Source organism: Scomber japonicus, chromosome 23, assembly GCF_027409825.1.
Source record: "Scomber japonicus isolate fScoJap1 chromosome 23, fScoJap1.pri, whole genome shotgun sequence".
In the NCBI taxonomy this organism is placed as follows: domain Eukaryota; kingdom Metazoa; phylum Chordata; class Actinopteri; order Scombriformes; family Scombridae; genus Scomber; species Scomber japonicus.
In genome coordinates, this window is record NC_070600.1 from 14933641 (window position 1) to 14952130 (window position 18490).

General features: G+C 40.1%; 1 protein-coding gene across 2 annotated transcripts in view; it reads right to left on the reverse strand.

Annotated features, from left to right (window-relative positions):
- chchd3a (coiled-coil-helix-coiled-coil-helix domain containing 3a) overlaps positions 1-18490 on the reverse strand; it is a 76283-nt gene that overhangs the window by 8776 nt on the left and 49017 nt on the right. For both annotated transcript variants that reach the window (XM_053313954.1, XM_053313953.1), the window contains exon 7: positions 11884-11954. In XM_053313954.1, the coding sequence (XP_053169929.1) occupies positions 11884-11954 (71 nt within the window). The remainder of the gene's footprint in view (positions 1-11883; positions 11955-18490) is intronic.

The following is an 18490-nucleotide window of genomic DNA, read 5'->3' on the forward strand; positions in this document are numbered from 1 at the left end:
TTTTGTCTAATGACCCCTAATCAATGTCTAATGACCCCTATTATATTAATAAGATATATCCCTTAATATTTGGGTGCAAGTCCATGAGACGTGAACAGCTCAAATTAATTACGATTTTCTATTCTTATTGTCTCATTTAATAAGTAATGTTAGAGGCTTGTGGGTGTAAAATTATATAGGAAAAAAATCAACAAGTAGAGAAGCTCCTGAAAAAAACCCACAATTTTGTGTGACAAAATTCCCTTAGATTCATTCGTGACCCAATCTAGAGGTCCTGACTCCACTTAAATCATCAGAGAGATGCTGTTGCTTCATATCTGTCCTTCATACAGTACTCACATAAATCTAAACACAGATAAACACACACACTTAGTTGACACACTCATGCACACAGACAAATATTATACAGTATAGAGTACCAGTCAAATGTTTGGACACACCTGCCCATCCATTTGAATGTAAAAGTGTGTCTGAACTTGATTTCTACAAGTTATATAATCAGCCAATCTCACAACCCCCTGCCCCCTCTCTCTTTTAGCTCCACCTTTTTTCACCTTCTATATCTTCCTTTTGTTCCTCTCTCCTTTATTCCCTTCCTCCTACCCCAGATGTCCATGTGATATTTAATAAAACTCCATGTGGTGGGAGTAACTGAAACAAATAGAGACATCTAGCCAGATACAGTAGGTTATTATTTATGTGTGTGTGTGTGTGAGTGAGTATGCGCTACACCCCCCCTGTGCCCCAGAGACAGTAAATCTAAACAGTCATATAGGGGTCTCGCCTCGTGCCATCAGTAGCAGTAAAGGTCTCTATAACAACACCTCATTCACCCCAACCCCCAACCCCCAACCCCCCACCCCACATACACACACATAGACCGACCAAGTCCCTATTGCGTTGATCCACTGATAGAGGGAGGAATGAAAGGGAGGAGTGAGGGTGGTTTAGATATCTACATTAGTTTCACAGTTCTGCGTCATAAATCTAAAGGCAGTGAGAGGAAAGGAGGGAAAAAATGAAAAAATGGGAGAGGAGAGAGGAAAAGAAAGAGGAAGGGATGCTTTGTCTAAGAAACAAAAATATCCAATGTATGTTTAAGAGACAAAGGACAGAGAAGAGAGGAAAATGTGGAAAAAGAGAAGAATTGTATGTGGAGAAAGAATAATGAAGTGAAGAGGAGTGGTGCAAGAGAGGAAGAGGAAGCCCTTTCACAAAAAAACACAACTCTTCTCACTCCTTTTATGAAGTTTTCCTTTAAGAGAGAACAGAAAACGAGGTTGAGAGGAGGGGCAGAAATGATATGAGAGGGTGAATGTGTCCCATTTAACACGTAATAAAGCAGAACAGATTACCTGCTCACTCCTTCTCACTGTCTGTCTCCCACCTCAAGGTGTCCCTATATCATTTAAAGACCGTGTAAAGTGAAATCAGACATTTTCTTCTAAACACATTAAATAGGTCATAAATGTATTTCTAAAAAAGGTGTAAAAAGCATTTCAACCATTTAGATTTGAATTGTGGAGCTAGGCTTCACAAACTGTGTTTCCAGATTTCTGTGTCAGGATTTAGTAGGCGGGTCTGAAATCTCCGCCGCGTTACGTAACGCGGCGGTAATTATCATAAATCCGCCCCTGCTGCTACTGCAGTATAAATACATTCAGCGCATTAGCCTCAGTCGTTTTCCAGCTCGCTCTCAGCTAGCTAACTAGTCATGACTCCTCCTCGTGTGTGCATCTTCACTGGAAGTCGGGATTTTTGAGCAGTCCGTTGTGTCTGTTTAGAGGTGCCGTACCGACCGCCTCCCTCCCCGGCTTACGTCCTCTCGTCCCGCCGGTGCTACTGGCATTACGTGCCCGCCACCGACCGTCTCCCTCCCCGGCTTCGTGCCCGCCACCGACCGTCTCCCTCCCCGGCTTACGTCCTCTCGTCCCGCCGGCAGCAGGTGCTACTGGCATTACGTGCCCGCCACCGACCGTCTCCCTCCCCGGTTTACGTCCTCCCATCCCGCCGACAGCAGGTGCCTATATCACCGCCACCGACCGTCTCCCTCACCGGCTTACATCCTCCCATCCCGCCGACAGCAGGTGCCATCATCACCGCCACCGGCATTATGTGCCCGTCAGAGAGTGTAAGTAACGTTATGTGCTTATAAGTTATAATACTGTACATTTAGGCAATTAAATGCATTTTGCTGAATGTGCAAATCCTGAAAGTGATTTTACATCATGCACCCTGTCATGCCCGTGTAATGTTAGCATGCATGTAATCGTGACATTATTTGGCCTTATTCCCTGAGCGTCATCCACCTGACAACACAATGATAACCGACAGGTAATATTTTATGTGCACCAATATAGCTATGACAAGGAATTATATGTAGACTGAGGTTTTACGTTTGTGTGTAATGTAAAACATGGACCGAGGGACACCTAAAATGAGCGTCAAAGTGGCTTCCGAGGTACCCACGAGGTATGTTGTGTGTATGTATGCAGTGTTCATGATGACAGCCTAATGTCTCTTTTCCTTATTCCTGTTTTCTTTTCCCATGTACAGGTCTCAGTGTCTTCCTCCAGCATATCTGGCAGCCACTGTTCCTGTGACTTACCTTGTGCCTAGACTTGGGCGGTATATATATTTTTTTCAAGCCTTCATAGCTTCCAGACATTTACCTTAGTGTATGGTATTTATTACACATTTCTGGAGACTAATTTCCGTGGTGACTAAAACATTTGAAATTAAACCACTCTAACAGTATGAAGCACTCAGAAAGCACCTTGGTATACTGCAACACCTTTATACCGCCCAAGCCTACTCCTGCCTCAGCCAATCTCAGGACCAGAGCTCCACCAGCCTCCATTGTAAAAGAAGTTGTGACACACACAAATATATCATTACTCAATAATACATTTATTTTACATTGGACACATTTTATAAACAAATAACATTATAAGCAATCAATAAACTATAAATAATAAATCAATCTAAAGGGGAGGTTTAAAACTTGTGTATTCCCCATCTTCATCAGGGTACTCCTGATGAATGCGGAGGACAACACAGGAGGGGATGACAACCCGGTTGTCCTTTCCCAGGTATCCCCAGCACCAGGACACAAAACTCCTGTAGGCCAGGTAGTGAGCACGCCTGTAATAAAAAATGTAGAAAAATACTTTGATTTATATTTTTATGTATGTTTACTTTTGGTATGTTGTCCTCTGTGTAATCAAATTTGACACTGGAGCTGTCTTTCACAAAACATTGACATGTGTTGTCTTTTAGAAGAACCTATCTGAAACCAAACTGAACTTATTTGTTTCCCTCCACATTTTTTGTCATGTCTTACAGATTGGGACCTCAGAAGATGAGTTTGATTCATCAACCTGCAGTCTACCTCATCATATTGGCTAAATGGATGGACAAGAAAATGGACAGCAGTTTCCAAGGAATTTCCACGACCACATAGCTACATTTTCAGAAATAATAATAATAATAATAATCTAGTGATTGCTTGTATAAATGTCCAATCATGTGCATTCAGTTTATACATCTATATATCAAGGTGATGTACATGTTGTTTGATTTACTATGTAGTGAAAAACAGCTAAAGAATGAACCAGTACTTATCTGTCCAACATGAGAGTTTATATATAGCTCAGGAAGATGAAGGATTAAAATGGATACAGTCAAGCATCACTCATGTGCTTTGAGTGTAAATGAAATACACTGTATACATTAGTCAACTATAATATGATTGTATAAATGATGTAAGTTTATTCCCGGGTACTAAACCTTACCTCTCTTTGAAAGGCATGTCATTTGATCAACACAAGTGTAATTTATAAATATCCGAAATCAGTAAAACAATTATTATATTGTCTACGTTACCCAGATCTTTCCTTTTCCGCCAGTGGTCTATGGTCTGCCTGATAAATGTTTAGGGCATTCTGCAGGGAGTAGGGGTTCAGGCAGACTGGCTCCAAGCCTGGATGAAGAGTCATGCAGCGTGGCTCTTCAGGCAGCTCTCCACATCTACTCTGAACCTATAGGAATATGTGTAATAGGTGTTTTAGTGCTAGACATCTAGTATGCTGCTGCTTATGTATTCATTATTTGAATTATTATTGTGAAAAACAGTTTTTATTTACATACAGCATTCAGCTCCTTGCAGCAGACATGTTCAACCTCTGTGGGCATTGTTCTGCATTCTCCACATGTGCACCTGCACAAGTACATTTTTAATCACAGTGTGACAAATGTTAACCATTTCAGTTGTCAGTTCAGTATGAAGCCTGGTTCAGCAAAATTACCTAATCAGTTGAAGCATATTGTCTTATTCAGCCTGTGTGATGTAATGATGACATTCAGCAATACACAAATTAATCAGAAGACAGGTAAGTAACTGACTAAGTGAAACTGGCTAGTGTTATATTTAACTTTTTTGTAGTCTAATTAGTTACCTAATGCGTTTCCCCACATTTGTTGAATAGTGTGATCTGAAAAAACGAGTAAACTGCCTCCTTTCAAAGCTGGACAAACTGAATTTACTTGGGTTTACCACCCACTACACTCTAAAAAACAAATACTAGTACTACCTTTATTAGGTATAAACAAAATGAGTAATTAAATTAATGAAACAGTAATAAAAATCAAGTGTTTAATCTGTAAACAGACAAAACAATCACAATTCTTCATTACATGAAACCCTAACGTTTTTAGCTAGTCAGTGGGAGCGTACCTCGGCAGCTAACTCGGTTGCTAGCTCGGCGTCAGTATCCCATAGCAGAGAGTCAGTAATACATATTGCTAACTTGCATAAATAGGAGACATACATTACCATTCTGTTGCAGACTGTGAGGCACGAGATTGTGCATGTTCATTGTCTGACTCCGAGTCAGTGTCTGGCTCTGATGGCTCAAACATGTAGGGCTGGGTCACTGCAATGCTGTTAGCGCGAGCGTCCATTGCTACTGTTGCTATGTTACACGGAGGCGGCCCCCTTCCTCGCGTGGGTGTGTTTCCAGCGCCTTCAGCAGACACGCCCCCAGCGTTTGGCAGCACAGAGAAGTGCTTGATTTTTCATGATTTTAAAAGATAATTTTACATACTTAGACAATTTTTCTAGCATTCAAATTTGGAAGGATGGTTAATAACACATCTGTCTGTGATGTGACTAACTCAGAACACAAATATATTTTCACTTTACACGGTCTTTAATACAATCCCTTCTTTCAAGCCTCCCACTGCACAAGTCAGCACATTTCCATAGAGGGGGAATATTCCGATGGGTTTATGGCCATGACCACATTCTTCAAAGACCATATTGACTGCGAGCTCAAGATGTATTGAGATCGATGTTGGGATTTTTCATACGATATGCATGTGTTATGCCAATAGACTGAGCGAGTAACAGTATCAGTTCATTTTTCACACCAACATATATTGACCATGACTACCATCTGCTGTAACAATGTACAGCCGTGTACAGAAATGACATTCATAGATCTCTCTTAAGGATACACCATGCTTCAATAGTTGAACAAAGTGTTAGACACATCTGGAAACATGTACGTTCATCTGTCATAATTTCAGATACATTATAACTCAGGACAGACACACACACTCACACACACCCACCCACACACACACACATACACACACACACACACACACACACATACACTGATGCTGAAAGGAGATGGCAGGCACAATCACAGAGACCCTAGATGCAAGGGCCAAGAGGACATTGCCCATTTCAATAGTGGCTGGCATTAAACCGTCCCCTGGACAAAGTGTTAATATTGATCGAAAAAACTGGCCCTGGAGGATTCTGACTATGATTGTAAGAGTTTTCACTCCAGCTGTACTAAGAGCACAGCTTCCTGTCTCTAACATATTAGACCTGTCACACCAGGGCACACAGATAAAGCCGCATTGGGTGGAACAATATGTAATGGCTGCAACCAGGCAAATAAATAAAAATTCTAACCCTAACACTAAATTGGTAATTCGGAGGAGTTGTTGCTCATCGCTTTTTATAGGATTTTTCTAGATTTTTAGGTTGTTTTTTTCTTTGGCCCTGTTTGTGCTAGGCAGCCCTATCATAGAAAACACCATTTGGTTTGCTGTCGTATAACTTTACTAATGGAGTAATCATCCTATTATGACTAAAAGCACTTCCACAAGAACAGGAAGAAGCCATTTTATGGTCCGATTTGGTCTGTTTTGAGTATTTATCTCACCCACACACCCACATAAAAAAACACGCACAGACCCACACCACACACATGCAACACATACTGTAGCTAAATCGACAGTATGGATTACCCAAGCCTGCCACCAGATTGAGTTCCCAATCGCCACATTCTCTATTTATCATCATTTGGGTCCACTTAGGGGTTAATAGGGTTAAGGGGTGGGTGCCGGTTCCCCTTTAAATAGCCCTCATGTTCTCTCTAGTTAAGGCAGGTGTCAGTACTGAGGGGGGTAAATAAATACAAATGATCCAGTTAAGGAGAAAAATGACACACATTTCACTCATGCTGCTTTTTAAAAGCAGACCTGAGTGACCCCCCGCAGTGAAATCCATCAGCATGGATAAGAGATTGAATGAGAGAGAGAGAGGGAGACGGAATCAAGAAAAGCAGCAGCGATAAGAGACTGCTGAAGAATGGAGTGAGAGAACGTATGAGTGAGGAAGCGAGGCAAAAGCAGACAATAACAAAGAGGAAGTGAGCAAGAGAGATTTAAATTAAGACAGAACGCACTGTTATTAAGTGAGCAGTGAGGGGGACAAAGAAGAAAGCAAGCATGTGTCCTTTTCGACCGTTCTCCATATGCACTCCATGGGAACTGTCCTCTGTCCTCAAGCAGGGGTAATATTGGAAAGATTTAACCAATATAAATTGAAACTAAAGACGGCCACTGGTTAAGGGATGCTTATTTGTGAAGGACACCATGACATTACAGTAATGATGTGAAGTGGTAAACATGTAGTACATATTCTCTGCAAATCCAGGAAATGCCAATGAAGGAGGAGAAAAGCACTCACATGTCACTGTGCTGCATATAAGAAATAAAAAACAACAAATACAAAGCAAAAAGCGACGAAGCAAAAAGCAATAAAAGCTGTGAGTGAGTTTCCCGCCCATTTCCAATGCAGCCAAGTCACTAAATCGGCCACTAAAAGGTGTGTGCGTATTGTATGTCCATGTGTGCGCCCACACAGGTCCTCAGAATAGTGTGTGTGCTTTTTTACAGCCAGCACGGCAAACCTCTTAAGGCTGAAAGAAGAGCTTTTAAAGCAGTTATTGACTTCTGTCTCCTCAGCTGACCACCATCTTGTCCCTGCACCCAGGTTGCCTAGCTACGGAATTGTGGTTCAACCTCACCTGACAGAGGGGTCAAAGCGCTGCTCAGTCTTTCCTACCTCGACTACTTTTGAGAAAAACTGCTCAACTACAAGTGGAGTACTTTGCAATGACCTGCCTGTTAATTTATTTCCTGTCATTTTTTAGTAATTAGAACCAGTGTTTGGCGCAATTAAAATATCAATAAATCTTTGCTTCATTAATTTTGAGACATCACTATCACTCCTTTAAACAAACAGGTGCACTGAAAAGAAAATGAACCCCCCCCCCTTACCTGCCTCTGCACTTTTTTTTTTTTTTTTTTACATTTTTCAGCAGCAGGCTGGATTTTGCAGGGAACCTGCTGGGTTTCCTCCTGTGTATTTATCCTCTCCAGTACCATGAAAGATAAAACAAATGTACAACGCAATAGTCCTGCAATGCTTTGTTGCTGGGCTATTGTGGTGGATTGCGTTAGGTTGCAGGGGATTTTCAAATTTTGTGTCCACAACCTTCATGACATGAAGAAATGGTTTGTGGAAAATGAGGGAAATTGTCCTAAACTTAAGTGACATAAACCCCTGGCAAAACTTCAACACTGTCTTTATTTGTTCACTAGAATGAAGCCATAATTCATTTGACAATGGCACACACTGCTTGAAAAAATGCTACACTGCAAAACTTTTAGCATAAAGCATCTTACTTATCGAGTAGTTCTCTTCTAATATTGTGCAATGTATTAATGTATAGACATAAAAGCAGTAAGAGGGGACATTTTTTTATTTTTATTGCTTGCTGTTTCCAGTTATAGGGGGCTAAAGGAGGGATGAGTGGGCTCTTTCTCCCACACGGTATGGAGGAAAATACAGGCTGTCAGGTGTGGTCTCTTGACCGAAGCAGCACAGCGCACCGGCATTATGAAGAAAAACAACGAGCCATTTACATGCAACAAGTTCTGCTCCACGCCTCCTCATTCCACCTTTGTGTGTGTGTGTGTGTGCCCGTGCGTGTGTGCGTGCGTGTGTTCAGGGAGACGAAGTGAGGACTGCTGTTATTGTCAACTGGATTAAATTAAAAAAAGATTTATTCAAAAGAGCTAAAAAATAAACAACAGACAAAAGAAGTGAGTGTGTAGCCTGAGGGAGGAGAGGAGTGACAGTGAATTGACGGACTTAAATGAGATTTTATTCTCTACGGCCAACTGTATAGGGGCGGAACTGAAAATGCGCCGCTTAGATACACATATGCACACAAACACAGAAGCGTGAAAATGCATTGCCTTTTCTGATCTTATGACAAATGTCACCATCAAGGCAGAAAACATAGAGGAGTCCACTTGAAAGGGGGGGTGGACACATCAGAATTGAGGATCTCAATCTTTCAGTATAACACAGCACTGTCAGACCCACCCATTCACCAGTATGTGATGTGCCTGTCCCATCTCAATTCTGCAGGGACCCTTGAGAAACACAGAGTGACCAGCTTCAACAAAGAAGCCTAAAGCCTCCGCCAAAGGTTAGGACTGACAGGAAGCTTAGGACTACGCCACCGTTTCTTTCATTCCCCATTCCATCTTTTCGCATAATCTCACATCTATCATTTTCCTCCATGCCTGTCAGCTTGCATTTCAAACTAAAGCCCCATTGGGTCACTGCAGCCCGTCGAGACACCACGCACGCACACATGCACGTACACACGCACACTCTCCAGTGCAGACACACGCATGAATGTGAGCACACTTGAGTGCATTAATCTTCCATGTGAAAAACACACACGCATGTATGCACCCTTACATAGCCTACATGTAGTGCAGTAAAGGTCACACATTCAGTACTGGACAGTGTGATAATGCATCAGACTTGGATAAACAACTAGTGGTGAACGTGGCAGCATATAAATCAGGTGAGGAGACAGATAGCCTCCTTCCCACAGGCAACTATAGGAATTCTTATCTCCAGTCAGTGTCACATGGAAAGTGAATAAAAGCTTTGGCCGAATGTGAGTGTGTGTATGTGTGTCTAACATACTGCGTTCTTACATTATCTCTTACATGTTGTGTATATTCACGAAGAACTGTTCACCAAATGTCTTTTGTCTGGGTCTTTCAGAGCAAGATGACACTACAGTTTATGATTAAGAGCAACAATTTCAGACACTAGACTAGAGGGGCCATTTTACCAAGACCATTTGTTCACGCTCAGTTCAGAAAATGCTGCCAATGTGTCTGTTATTTTTTGGGAGAGAAATGAAAATTTTAAAGTTAAATTTATATATATATATATATATATATATATACACACATTTTGTATGAGTTTGACTGTATATGTGTGTGGATGTAATGAGATCACAGTGATGCACTTGTGTTCCAGTTGGGAAAGCTCGATCTTTGTCAGAAAACTCGGCGGGAATGCTGCAGGAGAATGGCAGCTGCAACGCACACCTCAACAAATTTTCATCTTTCAATTTTCCCCAGTCCTTGTTAATGTCATTCAACTGCATCTTTTTAGATTTTTTCTTGGTAGTCCTGTCCTGATGAATCACTTTTACTCCAGACCCTTTGCAGAAAACACAGTACTTAATTACCATAATGATTATTACAGGGCTTCACCCTAAAAAAATCCTGCAAAAACAGGCGCAAGTTTTCTTTCACACAAATATTCATGCAGCCTCTCGTGGACCTTCACATCTTCTCCTCCACTATAATGAACCGTAGCCTATTATCAATCCTAAAACTAATCAATCTCTAGAGTACCATCACTCCTTTACAGTGGCACTGACATGAGCTAGAGTGGGGAAATTATGACATTCTTATAAGAAAGATGTCATGATGTCATCTTCCTCACTTTGTAACATCCTCACATTAACATATCAAATGTTAATTCTATCAAGTACGGATAAAACCTTGGCTTTACTTTTTTTCTTTTTTTAATCTCCGGGGGACATTTTAAACTTTGAGGAAATCAAAAGACAAAAAATATTTCCTCTTATTATTCAACAGAGGCCACAGATAGCATCTTATCTCTGTGGGGTCTCTGTCATAAGTGAGAGAGAGAGGGAGAGAGCTTTGACAGAAGGCGCACACATTATGTTCACAAAAGATGTTCAGCATATGAGTGCATACAAACATACGCCATGATGCTTGAACTCACACACATAAACAAGCTGGGGCCAAACACGCCCTGTTAAATCCAATTAACCCTCCTTTCTGATCCCCTCAATGCATCCCTGCCCCTGTCTTGTAACACCAGACCTTCCCGCCATTTCATTAGCACAAACATACACATGCACGCACACACAGCTACTCCTTCCCTCTTCTACCTTGCCACCATTGTAATCCAGCCATAACCCTGCTAATGCACCTCCTTTAATCCAATCAGCCAATCACGGCTCTTTGTGCTAAGGCCTGTGTCACATGACTACCTTAGCTCAACATTCGCTTGCAGTTAGCACTGTCATTTTGCACTAATGTTATTCCAGTGTATTTTTTTCCTTTAATGTGATTTGGGAAGTCTCAGCTCCAGCTTCCATGAGTCTAGCGCTGAACCCCCTGTGGGCTAGGCTAATCAGTTTCCAGCATTTCTGAGGGAGACAATGATCCCAGTGTTAGCGCCAGCTAATGACAAGCTAACACAATTAGCCCAGTCTCCCTAGAGGAGAGCCCATAGCCATGGCCCATTCTTGCCCCACCTCCTGCAGGCTCCTCATCCACTTTCCCTACATTACTATGGAGCCTAATGGCTTGTTATTAAGGAGACAGATGGAACATGGATGGGAAGAGATTCTACATCTTCTTGAGTTACATATATGTGTTGGATATGTGCTACGTCCATGAGTGCTTGGATGTTTAATTTTACCTCCTCCGCTAATAGTTTTAGTAAAGTGATCATTCGTTTCACTGCAAGGTGTGGTAGAAACCGACTTTTGTATTTAGAGCACAACCAGGGTTTAGGACTCAAGTATTATAATACGCTTTGGATAAATATAGATCCCAAAATATCTATTTAAAATATTTTGAGTACCAGATGAACGGAGCAGTAACCAAGAGAGAGAAAAACATCTGCACTGTATAAAAGCCAATGCAGAATTATTTTCTGCAGTACAAAGGTTATCTTATACTTCCTATCTTGATGTAGGAAACATTATACACAATACAGTATGCCCTTCTAATAGTGAGACATCCTAAGAGCACAAGAAAAGCCCCGTCAGCTATCATCAACATGCAATCAGGCTTATCAGTGAGCCACATCATCAACAAAAGCTAATGGGGCAGGCTAATGTGGTTCTGATTGAAAGACGTAGGTTAGAATGTGGCTAGCATAATTCAATAATGTAATCACTGGTCCACATGGACTTGTAATAGCCTATGAATGCATCGTTTTTAGATAGCACAAAATACACACCTCCTGTTCATTACAAAAGGGCTTACTGTGAACATTTTTTCCATGATAAATTAACAATAGAAATCCAACATGTAGAAAAGGTTATGAATTAGTGATATATGGTTTAGAGCGTTTGGATTAACTGTGTCTGAGCTTACTTGAACTTGGCATTCACTTGGTCTGCAGCTTTATGGTAGTTCTCTGTGGTGACCTTGTAGAACTGAGCACTCTGCGGAGAGAGATGGAGAGAAAGAGAGGGAGAGAAAGAGAAGTCAGTGAGTGACAGAAATGCATGTAAATTTAATTGTAATCTCTTCTGTAAAAACGTCCATCTAATTTATTCATCTTCAGTCTTTTCAGGTTGAAGATACTGAAGTAAAAGGAAACATTTCACCTCTTTACAATTTAGGTCTGATGTACAGTACACAGGCCAGCCATTGGGAATTATGGCCAACTGGACAAAATGTTCCAAATTAGGCTCCTCATCCTCATCCACTCCAGCACCACTACCCATACACTCTTAGCTCTAACACCAACAGGGGCAATTTCAAATAAGCTCTTGACTATTAGCCTTGTAATGACACAGATGGAGTCTCTAACAACCAATCCCAAATCCAGTGATATAGACCTTCCTAGGCCATGCTCTGTTTTACATACATATACGCAATATGATTATAAAGCACAGAAAGTCAAGTCAAACATAGAGACATTTTTTCTTTCAAATCAGACAGTTATATTCCTCTTTTTACCTACAAACTAAACAGGGGGAGGAGAAATGCCCTCCAATGAATGAGGCATCAGAGAAAAGCAAAATCAAACATTGATTGAAGAAATGACTGCAAGGTATTAAATCATAAAATTAAATCAAGAAATAAATGTATTCATCATCTATCATCTTGAGGGCTTCAATAAACCAAGTATTGTCCAATTTGTGTGCACATCTAAAACACTGTGTATAACTGTCAACTGGAATAAAGATAATAATAATATAAACAGAGGCTTACCCACACGTAAAGCTTATTATATTGTAACCATCACTGCAGCTATATCCTATGTCTCATTTTTTTCTCGCCGTCACTACAACACTTATTTGCAAGCATTAGTAATACCAATAGGTTGCAATATAATAGCTTTATAAGGGCAGTGCGGCAGTGTTTAAAAAAAAAATCTAATCATTGAACTTATATTGATTAAAGGTTAAGCTATGTAAAGTTTTATTTGATAATCTGCCTAGCTCCTCCCCTTTGCCACATTCAGCTTCACCTGACATACTGTCTTCACACTTTTTTTGGGCCAGATATTTGGCCATTGCCTCTCTGCTACTTTTGTTGTCTTGTTCTCTCTGTTCCTTGGACTTTCTTTTTTGAGCCTGTGATTTTTGGTGAGGCAATTTGAGGTCTATTACAGGTCTATTACCAGTTGGACTTGTTGTCCAGCAGATGAAAGCCAAGTCTGTAGTCTTTATTGCATGAAGGCTGTGAGCGGGGAGTATACCATCTATGTTAGCCTTTTCATTTAGTGTGTTTTAATAGTGTTTGTGTGTGTACATTTATTCTCTCTTGTAATAACAGCAGCAATCCTGTAAGTTCAGAGGGTCGCTCGTCAACAACGTACTGACCACTGGTCATAATCCCCTGGTGACACATAATAAATGAACTCATAGCAGGACCACTCAACATGAATTACTTCTTCAAACATGGCCATATAACCTGGCTCCTACACCATACTACTCGAGGTAGATCTGTTTTGTCAGCCCTCAGTGGCTGTTATGCACGTTTATGATCAAACAGTGAAAGGTTGTAAAGTGTGATGGATGGCTTGATTGAGAGATGTATGAGGTCTGATCCAGGGGCAAAGTTAGGCAATGTCTTCTAATACAAATGTCTACCTAGATTAAGAAGAATGTAATAGAACTAAAAGAATACTTCACACAAAAATAAATGTATTACACTTTAAATCTGAAGTTTTATGCCATTACCAGAATGTATACACTAATGTATGATATAATGCATGACATATTTCACCTAGTGGAAATCAAAAACTTATATCACCTTGCATAAATTATAGATGTATTAGAAATGTGACAAATGTAAGCCTTTTGGTCCCATCTGCCCTAGCTTAACCTCCTTGTAAGGAAGACATTCATCATAGTTCAGAAGAGATCAATAGGAATGAAGTGCACTGCTGAAAAGATCAATAGTCATGTGTTGTAGAGCCAAAAGAAGATGGGACATGACAATGCTGACAGAAGATCTGATACATATTGGTGTCATCTTCATTTGGATGGACACTTGGACCTTTTCATATTCTGTTGTGTTACAGACATAAATGGTAATGAACTACATCCATTTTTGTGATCTCAATATACATACTGCTCTTCATTACTGTATATAAACATGTTGTGTATAGATACTTTCATAAGTATTAAACTGAAATATACCACTGCCTTCTTTAGAAGACACTTTGCTATCACACTTCAAATTGAATACTTGTTTCTACTGATCATCCTTGAGATGCCATACATCCATGTGTGTCAAATTTAATTGATTGGACTAGATTGATGTCTACTCTATGAACAAAAATGGACATGATTGGTACAAGGTCACACAGTCCATACAACAAGTCCGGAGAGTATATATCTACACACAAAGTCCAAAAAATCCAGCTAACTGCCGGTGAAGAATATACAATTGTAAAATATACCACCAAATACTCTTCCTAAAGATGACCAACTAAATCTTCAGGAAGTAGATGAAGAATCCAGTTGGACTGATGGGACAAGGCATCTCTAGTCAACTGCCACATCAACTTAAAACCATGTACTGTCCATTATATGCATCCTATCCCTACAGTTGAGTAATGCAGTCATAAAATCATCTTTGTAAGAATCCTTTTTTGATGAAAAATAGGGGTACCCAAGAAATTACGAATGGAGACAAATGCACACCGAATATCAGAGTGAGGCACATGGTCAAGCTGATGTTACAGTGGTTTCAACACAAGACTGAATGACTGTCCCAGCAAGTTATGAAAATCTAGAATATACAGGAAGCAACAAATACTAATACCTAAAGAACAAAGTAAGTTATTTTTCAGTGTTGTACAAAATTACCCATTCAAGCATTCAACAAACAACTCACCTGAGCATTTTCTGGACTGTTTGAGTTTAAGCCAATTAAAATAGCTTGAGCAAGGTTATGGAAATATTATTGTTAGGGTTTCAAGAAATAAATGGTGACTATTGGTAGGAGACAGGATGTGAACTTGGTCTCCAATGTCAAAAGTTTTGTATGCTCATATCATCCTGACTTTCCTCCTATGAATTTCTGATTTGCTACAAGAACATCATATTACTTGCTGCTTTGGAGGTGAATGTAAACACAGGTAATTTTATTCAACTCAACTACCCAGTGCAGTCAGATAGTCTCTCCACATGTTGATTAATATTTATTTTTAAAAAATGTGTTCAAAAACTGTTTTGTTATTACCAGACGTTTTCATTTGGGACATTATGAGGCAGATTCTGCATGAAAAAAAAAAATGTTGGGGAAAAAAATTGGTTTGAATAATTTACTAGCCCAGTGCATTTTTCCCTCTAGCAAACATTAGTTTGTATTTAAAATACAATAAAACTGTTTATCCAAAGTTTAAGACTTAACTTGTAAGCTCATGCTCTATCTGTGCCCTCTTGGCCTTGAATCGAGTGGTTTTCATTGTAGACAAAGAAACTGTCAAGAGCTAAGGAATGGGATTTAAAGGAGAAGCTTATTCACAGATAAAAATTCTAAAAAAAAGAAGACTTTTTGGTGCTGCTAAAGAGCAAGAATAAGACCTCTCCTGTGTGCTGAGATTGAGCCATTGGAAGAGAAAGAGAGAGACAGAAGAGCTGGATTTGTCTCTGTCTAGAATACTAAGTGTAAGGTAATAATACCTGCCTAAATGGCAGAGCTGGCACTAATCAGCGCACTAATCCACCTGGGAGGACAAAAGGCCATGTGTGACAGTGATTGCAGGGACCACTTACAATAGGCTACACGCAAACACACACACATACAAACAATGCACAAGCATTCAAGCGTACACCTACACATGCAATGTACTAACATACACAGTATGGGTACACATGTGAACACACTCCTAAATGTGTCTACACATACCCTGGTGGCCTGATATTAACAGTGATGTACAAAAAGCCCCCACTCACTCACTTGTTACTCACTTGCTCAGCACCAGGCAGAGAAGAGTGTAATTTGTGTGATTACTGAGTGTTCTCAAATTGTGATTTCCTACTGTTGCCCCAACTGATTTAGAGACAAGCCCTATCCTTTTATTAGCCCAGACAAGAGAGACCACGCTCAGTTTGGCTGAAAGCATTTCTCCCTAGACCAAAAATACATTCTTTTAAAAGGGCTGAAAAATACAACCTTGATGTTTCTGGATCACTGTCGAGCAGTTCTTCGTCACTGGATGAACACAAATGTGTACTTAAAGGAACATGTAGCTGTGTGCTGTAAAATCAAGTATCTACCAGCTCTGTTTATTTTCCTCCTATTTACTCTTCTTGCTTCCCACTAGGGTTTTAGCTCATCTGAAGCCAAACAAAATGCTGGTGGGGGGTGTCATAGACAAATTAAGTCATTACTGCTAATGCAATGCAGCGATATTGAGAAGATAGAAGCTGCACCCCAAACCAGGCTCCAGCTCAATTTAGAGAAAAAGCCTCCAATTTTTAATGAGTAAAACAAATAACTCCCTGTACTGATGGCTTCTTTCTCTTATCTACTGCTGAGCAGGAGGGCCGAAATGGGGAGAAGCCCCTGCATGGCCAACATTACGGTTCTGCAGAGCGAGAGAAAATGAGACTTCTGCTGTGCGACTCTGTGCAACTTGCCTAAGAGAGCGAAGAGGCTGGTGAAATGTTATTAGGTGCTTTTCAATCCAGCTGTTTTCATTTGCATTTTCAATTTGTTTATAAAGAGACCTGAGTGGAAACTGCAAATCTGAAAAAATCTTGAAATTCTGCAATAAAGTTTTTATACTTGACTGAGGTAGAAAGGGTGGTGTATCACTTGAAAGCAAAATGCAACACAGTGCAGTGGAAACAGACTGAGAAATCATGACATACATGAAACATGTGACTTAGACATCTGCTGAAACATCCAATGAAGAGATGAAACAAACATTGCAGCAGATTAAATCTAATTTGATTTGTATGGAGAGATGAGGAGAGAGGACACTCCTCAAAAGAATACATGAAACAAACATAAATCCCATATTTACAACATATATTTTTTACAGTCCTGACCAGCACTTTTTAAAATTACATCATCTTCCTCTGCAGTGGTTTAAAGGCTGCTGACTGCAAAATGAGTGACACCAGTTGTTAATCTCAACAACCCAACTGCTACTATTCACACAATTGCAGTGGGTGGTAAAACGCTGGAAAATTAGCTGTTCGAAAACATAATCTTGGCTAATTCATTGAAAATATAATAGTTTAATGCTAAAGCTGCAGGAAAAGGGTCCTAGGAAGAAAAGGCAGCATCCTCATCAGTTGATCCATGTATGAAAGAATGAAAGAAAGGAAAAAAGAAAGATCATTTTGTTATAAATAATCCTCAAGCTTACATATTCTGATGACAAACTGATGTGTCTGGCAAACAAAACGCTAAAAGGGTAATATCTAGGGTGATAAGTTTGGCTGAGGTTGCAAGAGTAATCGTGTCCAAGACAGAGCTGATAATGTTAGCCTAAACGCTAGTTGTATCCTGGACTGCCCACACAGCAGATATGCATGTCATTAACAGGCTTTTTCAAAAGTAATCTACAACCCCACTGAATAATGTTAACTAATGACTTGGTAACTTTTGGTCTTGGAAGTAACAAAGGGTAGGGTTGTTATTATTAAATCCATATCTTACACTGTTGCACTTGCCCGATGAAACCTCTTGCATGGGGCAACGTGGAGAAATCTTAAGCTTGATAGGCCTAACCAACGTAGTTACTGGTGCTTAGCCATGTTTGGGGAATTGCTGTTCAGGTGAATGGTTGCTCCAACATCATTTGTAAAAAAAATAATTAGAGCTTTACTTTAAGGGACAATTTAACATCTTTGGGTGAAGGTAGAGCAACCAGAATTGTCCATCTTGCCCTAGACATGTAAAAGTCTTAATCAAATATACATTTTAGCACAAACACATGGTAAATAATGTACTGCATTGAAGTATTTGTGACATTTTAGCATGTGAAAGGTTACTGCTCTAGGATTTGTTTAGATTTTTTTTTTCTACATAAATGAATGTGCCGCTCTGTTGTTGTAGAACCACAATTGCCTGAAAAGACTTCCGTTAAATCCTTGTGAATCCCATCATGCGGCTATAACAGCAAACAGTCTCAGACACAATAATTCAGCACTACAGCCATGTCTTCACTGCGGATTACTGTGTCTCCAGTTATACAACTAGCAGAGCCAGACAGACTACATTGATCTTCAGTGTGAAGGAGAAATTCTAAAACATATTTACTGCTACAGCACAGCACTAGGACAACTTGTGGCCAGGTCAAATTTTTTAACATGGCAACATTTACTTAAAATTTCTCTCCAGAGAGACGGGACAAAAGATTGAGAGGTAAAGGATTAATGAAATGACAGACAGGAAGAGAGATGAAGATGGTAAGTGAGAGGCAGAGACAGAGATAGAGAGATAGAAGCCATTACTGTTTTTAATGCTCTTTCTCTTGTATTTCTTCCTTTCACAGTACTGT